Source organism: Carassius gibelio, chromosome A5, assembly GCF_023724105.1.
Source record: "Carassius gibelio isolate Cgi1373 ecotype wild population from Czech Republic chromosome A5, carGib1.2-hapl.c, whole genome shotgun sequence".
NCBI lineage: Eukaryota > Metazoa > Chordata > Actinopteri > Cypriniformes > Cyprinidae > Carassius > Carassius gibelio.
In genome coordinates, this window is record NC_068375.1 from 39,807,256 (window position 1) to 39,817,255 (window position 10,000).

Sequence of the window (10,000 nt, forward strand, 5' to 3'; positions counted from 1 at the left end):
CATCTATAATCAGGCATTTAAATTATAATATTCCTATAGATCATCAGACGTGTAAATATAATGTTATTATTCTCATAGTTAGACGTGTACAGTCATTCTTAGACTGTCAGGTGTGTAGAGTTCTTCTCATATTATCAGACATGTAAGCAGTAATATAGTGAAATATTATTCTAATGTAAATCATCTGTTTTCTGTGTGAATCTGTGTTAAAGTGTAATGTATTTCTGTGATGCTCCGCTGTATTTTCAGCATCATTCCTCCAGTCTTCAGTGTCACATGATCTTCAGAAATCAGAATAATATGATGATTTACTGCTCAAGAAACATTTCTGATTATTATCAATGTTGGACACTAGAGGTCAACCGATAGTGGATTTAGCCGAAACCGATTAATTAACCGATAGTTTTTTACCATACTAATAGTAGTTGTAATAATAATAACACCAGTAATAGTAAATGTTTAAATTACCACACTGTATTAGGGCCCTATTACATGAGAACCATGAGAACCGTTATCACACACACTCCAGTTGCGTCTCATTCAACTCGAGCAGCGGTTTAAACCGTTTATTTATTCACCAAACCGGACACAAGTTTACTTCAAGAGTGAACAATGAGGCAAAGATAAGTTTGAAGTTCAGTGTTTAAAAAACAGAGCAAACAGAAAGAGCGATCTACATTAAAGCTCTATAAATGAAACATACAGCCTTTATTAGAGCCACAGAAAGACAAACGTTTAGATGAAAATGATCAATTCATTATGTACATTAACTATGATTTGGGGCGAGTATAATGTAATTTAATGGAAAACTATGTGAATGGCTCTCTGAGGCGCGGCAGGATTTAACGCGTCTCAACACATCAGCGCGTGCTGTCAGTGATTTCGGCCACTAGAGGCCGCTCTCGCTCTGTATGATGAACACTGACCCTTCTGCAACCCGGAAAACTATCGGTATGGATTTTTGACAATAACCGATTGTTCCAGCAATCAACTAACGATAAATCGGTTGACCTCTGTTAAAAACAATATTTTCTGTGGAAATCGTGATATATTTTATTGTTCAGGATTCTCAGAAGAGCAGCATTCATTTGAAACCACAAGACTCTTATGAGTTTGGTGTCTCTCTTGATCAGTGTGATGCGTCCCGCTGAATGAGTGTGTGTGTGTGATCCCGGGCTGAAGGAGTGTGTGTGTGTGATCCCGGGCTGAAGGAGTGTGTGTGTGTGAGATCCCGGGCTGGAGGAGTGTGTGTGTGTGAGATCCCGGGCTGGAGGACATGAGCAGCAGTGATGGCTCCGGACGAGGACTCTCTGATTGAAGGAGTGAGTGACTCTGTCCTGCTCGTGCTGGTGCTCAGTGGCTCCTTTCTGCTCGGTCTGGCCACGCTGCTCTGCAGGTGAGACCCCATGCTGACCTCTGACCCCTGACCTCACACCCCATCAACACATAATAACACACGTGTGATGTGGTGTGTGTCAGGAATGAGCAGCAGAGGATTCACCCGGAGAATCAGGAGCAGGTGCGTGTGGTCCGAGAGCAGCTTCAGTCAGAACAGGTTTGTGAATCTAATCCTGCGCTGATGCTCTGTGTTTGTTTAACGAGCTGGAGTTTATGCCCAAATGAATGTTCATAGTAGTAGTGCTGTCAATGTGTGGCTGTTTAAGATTAATTAAATATGCTAAACATCGTTAAATTATAATCAGTGAGGCTTCGGTGTAATCGCTGTATCTGCTGCTGGTCCAGGAGCGCCCCCTGTGGTCAGACAGAGAATCTGCGTCTCAGTACCTCGTCTCATGCACATGTTTTATGTATTATTGCTGTGAATCTACTTCGTACTGTGTAAACCGCTATAGAGACATGCACTACAAAATCAAGGCTTTGTGATTGTTTATATTGTCGCAAAACGTTACTATATTATCATCTAGCATCGATCTGCTAAAAGCGACTCTGACATAAACATTAACTTGATGGTCTTCAGTGAAGCTGCACTGAGCAGTGTGTATATGGCTGTATATCCAGCGCTGTCCGTGTCTTCGCAGGGGACGTCTCCGGAGCCCAGGCATCAGTTCTACTCGGACATGTCGTGTCCCGTGTGTCTGCAGCAGGCCGTTCTGCCCGTGGAGACCAACTGTGGTCATCTGTTCTGCGGTGAGCTGAGCTCAGGCGAGCGGTTCGGTGTGCTCTCTGATCTGTAATCACTTGTGTCTTGTGTGTAACCGCAGGGCCGTGCATCATGGCCTACTGGCGCTACGGGACGTGGCTCGGTGCCATCAGCTGCCCCATCTGCAGACAGACGGTAAACACACACACCTTTCATATACTGGAGCTCAGCGTGTCTTCAGACTGGTGTCACGTTCATCATGAGAGTGTGTGTGTGTGTGTCAGGTGACCCTGCTGTTCCCGCTCTTCCATGACACGGAGCACAGCGCTCCGACTCAGGACGGACAGGTCGAACCCGCACAGATCCTCAGAGACATCCACGACTACAACCGGCGCTTCTCCGGACAGCCGCGCTCCGTGAGTGATGCATGAAACAGAAAACACACACATCTTTAATGAGTCTGGCCCTGTTACTCACTCCAAACCTGTAGGAGTTTCTTCTAAAGAAGATATATACAACAAACTGCATTAATCCAGTCGAGATGCTGCAAAAGCATGCATAACCACTTCAAACTTCATTTGAGACAAAAACAGCTTCACCTTCGTCAGAAGACAAAGACTTGACCACAGCACTTACCAAATATAAGATTATCATCGAACCTAATACCTAAGTTTCTTGCACATGTAGTTCTATATGGAGTAAGAAGTTCAGATCCAAATCATGTACACCGTGATCATTTGAGACAAACAAAATCTTATTTTCATTGAAGCTTAGAAAAAAAGAAAGTTTTAGTTTAGTTTCTGTTTGTTATTGCACTTCAGAGGGATGTAGATTTGTGTGTCGTCAGCATACAGATGAAAAGAGACCCGATACTTCTTAAAAAATAGATCCTAGAGGAAGCATATAAAGAGAAAACAGTAACGGACCAAGAACTGAGCCCTGAGGGACACCAGACTCTAAATACATCTCAGATGAGGATATGTTTCCAAAACTGACAACATACCTCCTGTTAGTGAGAGATGAACGAAACCACTGCAACAGAACAAACAATTTGTTTTTACAGGAGTTTCTTCTGCTTATCAAGACTGCTTTTATTTGATAAAATGCAGTAATATTGTGAAATATTACTCTAATGTAAATCATCTGTTTTCTGTGTGAATCTGTGTTAAAGTGTAATGTATTTCTGTGATGCTCCGCTGTATTTTCAACATCATTCCTCCAGTCTTCAGTGTCACATGATCTTCAGAAATCAGAATAATATGATGATTTACTGCTCAAGAAACATTTCTGATTATTATCAATGTTGAACACAGTTGTTCAGATTTTTGTGGAAACTGTGATACTTAAAACGTAAAAAATACTTAAAAATAAGAGCATTTATTTAAAATATAAATATTTTCTAACAGTATACACTACAGTTCAAAAGTTTGCGGTCAGTAATTTTTTTTTTTCTTTTTTGAAAGAAATTAAAACTTTTATTCAGCAACAATGTGTTAAATTAAGAAGTGATCGCAAATATTTATATTGTTAGAAAATATTTATATTTTGAATAAATGTTGTTCTTTTTAACTTTTTATTCATCAAAGAATGCTGAAAAATTATAACAGTTCGCCCCGAAAACATTTGTCAGCACAACTGTTGATATTTTTAATAATAAATCATCATATTATTCTGATTTCTGAAGATCATGTGACACTGAAGACTGGAGGAATGATGCTGAAAATACAGCGCAGCATCACAGAAATAAATTTTATTTTAAAGGATATTAAAATAGAAATCATTATTTTATATTGTAACAACATTTTGCAAGATTAACGTTTTTTTCTGTATTTTTGATCAAATAAATGCAGCCTTGATGAGCAGAAGAGACTTCTTTAACAACATTTCAAGTCTTACTGATCCCAAACTATTGAACCGCAGTGTATTTGGTAAAAACAAATAGGTGACTTTCTGCTGGATTTATAGTGAAACTGAAGCTGTGATGGTAATCAAAAGCAGTTTGTTCATGCTGCAGTGTAAAGTGATGTACGTGAAGTCAGGAAGAGGTGAGCGCTCACGTCTGTGTGTGTGTGTGTGTGTGTGTGTGTGTGTGTGTGTCTGTGTGTGTGTGTCTATGTCTGTGTCTCTCTGTGTGTGTGTGTGTGTCTGTGTCTCTGTGTGTGTGTGTGTTTGTGTGTGTGTGTCTATGTCTGTGTCTCTCTGTGTGTGTGTGTGTGTGTGCAGCTGCTGGACCGTCTGCTGGACGTCCCCACGCTGCTGCGGCACGCCTTCAGAGAGATGTTCTCCGTCGGGGGTCTGTTCTGGATGTTCCGGATCCGGATCCTGCTGTGTGTGCTGGGAGCGCTGACGTACCTGGCGTCGCCGCTGGACTTCATCCCCGAGGGAGTGGTGGGGCTGCTGGGCTTCATGGACGACTTCTTCGTCATCCTGCTGCTCTTCATCTACATCTCCATCATGTACCGCGAGGTGGTGACGCAGCGGCTGGCCACATGAGCGTCTGATCTGTGCTGAAGACTCAGACCTGTCCTGTTCTGAGCTCCGCGCAGGGTGAAGAGCAACACACACACACACACACACACTATTACAGACGTGTTTAATATGACACAACTGAAACATGATAAACGCTTGTCGTCTCACACGTTTTCTCTTCAGATGGTGTCATTCAAACATTAAAGAAAGATTCTATGAGTTCATCTGATGGTTTTTCTAAAGTGTTGTAAATGAATATTTGTTCATGAAGCGGGCGAACAGCTGGAGAACAGCAGAATAACCACAAACTAAAGAACTAAGGCCATTCTAGTGATGTTTCCAGGGTAAATAAGGCAAACTCCTGAAGCACGGTGAAATGACAGGAATGACGTTTTGGGAGTATTGGGTGGATCTCTGCTGTATTTCAGGTCTTTGAAATCATTTCCATCGTTAATTTGTAATTAATCACTTTTCGGTCTGTTTGAGCTTCTCTGAATCTGTTCCTGAAGCAGAAGAAGAGCCGTGTGCCTTCATCTATCCTTCTCATGTTGATATGTTCTGCCTTTATTAGACTGGTCACAGAAACTACAGGTTTAATGATCAGTCTGTTCGTGTCACATGTGTTAATCACACCCCCACAATCCTCTTGTACCTGTATAATCACATAATCAGGTGCTGTATTTCTCTCTAGCTCTTGAGTTCTTGTAGCAGTGGTCTGTGAGCAGCAGGTGGCAGCACAATATAAAGATCTGAACCCCTTCACCAGGGAACATCGAGTAACTCACAGTAAAACTACCAGAATTCATTTCTTTTTGGAGAAACATACTCAAATCTGAAGCAGAACTTAGTCAAAGCTTGAGCTTTATGTCCTCTGTGTTTGAGCTTGTCTTGATCTGAAGCGCTGCGAGTCCTTCAGAAGAGCGATGCACGGTCAGTGTCTCATGAAGAAGAGCTGCAGCTGCGTTCTTTACACTAAAGAATGTGTAAAGAAATAAATATAACGTGTTTATGAAATAATTAGATCCATAAATGATGCTGCATTGGCTGGAGCCAGCTGAATGATGAAACACAGTGTATTTGATTGCTGGTTTACTGTGAGTCAGAGTTCTAGAGATTTTGTGATTTCCCCTTTCAGAGCCGAACAGTTCCTCAGACGTGAACTTTAACTGAACTTCTGAGAAATCCAGCAGCGCATTGCATTCTGGGAAATGAAGTGTGTCAATATAAACCAATCTGTCTGGCTGGAAGGACAAGAAAGGACCACAAACTTTTGTTAAAAGTTCAAACAAAGCTATCATTTTGACGTGCTTCTTTTTACAAAAAAATCACTTATTAATATTACTTATATCAATTATGTTTTATTCTACTTGGTTTGAATTTCAGTTCTTGTTCCTGTCTGCCATCTCCGTTCAAGTTCAGAACTAATCATCTAATTATTTCTTCAAGACTGGTCATAATTTAAAGTCATATCTTGAAAGCTGATGTCACAATAAATGTCCGTAACACAACCAGAAGACGACGAGCAGCGACCCGCTCCATCAAACTAACTCGGGGTTCCAGGATTCGGTCTGAGCTGACCACACCAAACTAAACCTGATCCTCACGTTCCTCTGTCAGCTGCGGCTGGATCCTGAGGTCATGGAGCACGTGCACATGAAACTGTGACATCAGCAATGAACAGCCAATCACGTGCCTTGAAACTGTGATTTGCTTCTCGTGAACCAAAAATTAAAGAGATTGAACAAGATGAAGAATTTAAACACATTTACATGAGATAAAACAATATTTCCTTGAGACTTAAAGAAAACATCTTGCCGTGTAACTGCAGTTAGTTAGTAAGTTAGTTTACATATTTAATAGGTATAAAACACTTAAAAATCTAAGGTCATATGTTTAAAGCTATTGATTTTAAAACTGTTTTATTGCATATTATCTATGTTTATATTATTTTAAGATAATGTGTGTGTTTATATTTAAGAGCTCTTCAGACAGTCACTTCTGCATCTAATTGAGAGAAGAAAATATGTGGCAAGGACTGATATTTATTCATCTAGTGGTGTATTTAGTACATTTCCTGAGGCTGTGATTTACCCTCATCACAGCTTAAACACCTCACATCCGTCTGAAGATGTGTGTGTGTGTGTGTGTGTGTGTCTGCCTTCATCTAATAATCTTCTAACACTCTATTTCTATCGTCCACTTTAAATATTCTACTGATTATAAGTCTGTTGTAAGTACGTCAGCTCATTGTACTAACCCTCATCTAACAATCTTCTAGTACTCTAATGAGAGATAGTTGACGTGTAGTTGCTAAATGAATTACAGTCAGAATGTGGATTGTCATGATTCTCCCAAACCCAAAGTCATGTGAAGGTGATCAGAGTAAACACACACAATGTCTTTTATCCGTCTTGGATTAAAATATCAGACTTCTGTGTCAACATGGGAAACGAGAGTGTGTTTACATTTATTTAAAACAGAAATGCATATATATTCTGTTGTTGATTCAGGGTCAGCATCATCTGAGGTCCTCTGAGGGTCAGCATCATCTCTTCTCAGGTGTTCTGGATCCAGACTGGAGCTTGTGTAAATCCTAGTTACCACGGGATGAAGATCCAGCAGAAACAGAGAAACACATAGAGACATCATTAGCATAGCTGCTGTTCAACAGAGTAAAATTAGTTTAACCCAAGCTAATGAATAAGAATGCAACTACACTCACTATTTAAGATACATTATTCGAATGCTTGGCGAAAGAGATGTGTTTTTAATCTAGATTTAAACAGAGAGAGTGTGTCTGAACCCCGAACATTATCAGGAAGGCTATTCCAGAGTTTGGGAGCCAAATGTGAAAAAGCTCTACCTCCTTTAGTGGACTTTGCTATCCTAGGAACGACCAAAAGTCCAGTGTTTTGTGACCTTAGGGTGCGTGATGGGTTGTAGCGTGGTAGAAGGCTAGTTAGGTACGCAGGAGCTAAACCATTTAGGGCCTTATAGGTAAGTAATGATAATTTGTAACTGATACAGAACTTAATAGGTAGCCAGTGCAGAGACTGTAAAATTGGGGTAATATGATCATATTTTCTTGACCTGGTAAGGACTCTAGCTGCTGCATTTTGGACGACCTGTAGCTTGTTTATTGAAGAAGCAGGACAACCACCTAGAAGTGCATTACAATAGTCCAGTCTAGAGGTCATGAATGCATGAACTAGCTTTTCTGCATCAGAAACAGATAACATGTTTCGTAGCTTGGCAATGTTTCTAAGATGGAAGAATGCAGTTTTTGTAACATGGGAAATATGATTTTCAAAAGACAAATTGCTGTCTAATATAACACCCAGATTTCTGACTGTAGAGGAAGTAACAGTACATCCGTCTAGTTGCAGATTGTAATCTACAAGATTCTGTGTAGTGTTTTTTGGTCCAATAATTAATATCTCTGTCTTATCCGAATTTAATAGTAGAAAATTATTTGTCATCCAATCTTTTACATTTTTAACACACTCTGTTAGCTTAGATAATTGGGAAGTTTCATCTGGTCTCGTTGAGATATATAGCTGAGTATCATCAGCATAACAGTGAAAACTAATCCCGTGTTTTCTAATAATATTACCAAGGGACAACATGTATATTGAAAATAGAAGGGGACCTAAGACGGATCCTTGTGGCACTCCATATTTTACTGGTGATAAATGAGATGACTCCCCATTTAAAAAAAAACAAAATGGTAGCGATCGGACAGGTAGGATCTAAACCATCTTAGAGCCTGCCCTTGAATACCTGTATAGTTTTGTAATCGATCTATGAGTCGAACGCAGCACTAAGATCAAGTAAGACTAGCATCTCTTCTCTTCTTCATGAATTAATTCCGCTGCGTGACTATTGTACAGTCCATCATGCATCACATTGCTGTACACGAGGAGTGAGCTGCACTGGCCCGAGTTTCCCAGAAGTCTGTGCGTCCTTCTCTCATGTTCTGGGTCAGTAAATGAAGAGGTGGAATCATTCTGTGTCCCACCCAAGACCTGCTGTTTCTCATGCCCTGCTGCCGTCTGGCACAGCATTATGGGTAGGGCTCTGCTCCGGGACTCTAGGAGTGTACGTCTGTGTGTGTGTGTGTGTGTGTGTGTGTGTGTGTGTGTGTGTGTGCAGCGCCCAACCCACACCCACTTGACTGATCCTGTCTACTGTAAGAACGCAGACGCCCAGGTTTCGTTTAAAGTTTCGTTCATGTTTTTGTGATATATCAGGCATAACCCATGTCCCCATTTTTCAAAACACTTATAAATCATACAGAATGAGTTTTTTTGAGAAAGTAAAAATGCACAAAGTTTCCTGTGAGGGTTAGGGTTAGGTGTAGGGTTGGTGAAGGGACATAGAATATACAGTTTGTACAGAATAAAAACCATTACACCTATGGGATGAACACACTTTACACAAAAACAAACATGTGTGCGTGTGTGTGTGTGTGTGTGTGTGTGTCTGTGTGTGCGTGTGTGTGTGTGTGTGTGTGTGTGTGTGTGTGTGATAGAGCTGAAGCTATAGACAGTGATTCATGGCATGAAACACACTTCCAGTAAACAGGAAGGAAGTCCGTGAGCGTCCACAGGAAATGAATCAGTGCTGAGAGCTTCATGATCAGGTTAGCAGGTCTTTAGTTTAGTTTAGTCATTTGTGGAGCGAGACAGTCTCTTCATTAGTCAGATTACAGTATTATTGTTATTAGTTTCATTTCATTAAAAATATTTCCTTGTCTTTTTGTGCAGTTGTAGATGATGTTTGAAACAGGTATTCATTTTTTATGTTTTGTATCATATTTGATCCGTCAGGAAACAGCTCAGTTTTATTCAGAGACTCGAAACTGAGCAAAAAATATGAATTCAGAAAATCTGGAAACTTTCCGGGATTCTGTTTAGAAAATGTCAGGAATTTTCGAAACTTTTGGAAATTTTCCAGACAATTTCTGCCCCTTTGCAACCATATTCAGAACTCTTTATCTCCAGTAATGTTTCTCAGTGAGATGAGATGTAGATGATCCGCACATATAACACAGTGATGGAGAGCTGAAGATCATTCCTCCGCTGAGGAACAGTGAAAGTAAAGCTTCTGGAAACAAACGTGTGTGTGTGTGTGTGTGTGTGTGTGTGTGCTGATCTCCAGGGCTCTGACGGCAGCAGTGAGCTCTCTGATTGGCTTCAGCGAGTGGGAGACTGACTCATCACAGGTGGGCAGAGCAAACACTGACGCAGAGAGAGAGAGAGTCAGATTCACAGTGAGCTCCAGCTCCTTTATCTGACATTTAGATCCTCCTCTCCTAAAATACAGCGAGGATGTGAACAAACACTGATACATACGGACAAACCTGCTGCCTTCATATGACTGAAAAACCAGATCAGTGTGTGTGTGTGTGTGTGTGTGTGTGTGTGTGTG

General features: G+C 40.7%; 1 protein-coding gene across 2 annotated transcripts in view; it reads left to right on the plus strand.

Moving 5' to 3' along the window:
• LOC128014945 (E3 ubiquitin-protein ligase RNF170-like) overlaps positions 1-4,794 on the plus strand; it is a 5,000-nt gene extending 206 nt beyond the window's left edge. The window contains exons 2-8 of one of the 2 annotated variants that reach the window (XM_052598732.1): positions 1,134-1,188; positions 1,243-1,396; positions 1,480-1,555; positions 2,040-2,148; positions 2,223-2,296; positions 2,386-2,517; positions 4,325-4,794. In XM_052598732.1, the coding sequence (XP_052454692.1) occupies positions 1,290-1,396; positions 1,480-1,555; positions 2,040-2,148; positions 2,223-2,296; positions 2,386-2,517; positions 4,325-4,594 (768 nt within the window). In that variant the 5' untranslated portion in view covers positions 1,134-1,188; positions 1,243-1,289 and the 3' untranslated portion in view covers positions 4,595-4,794. The other variant, XM_052598733.1, reaches the window with a different exon arrangement.
• The last annotated feature ends 5,206 nt before the right edge of the window (positions 4,795-10,000 follow it).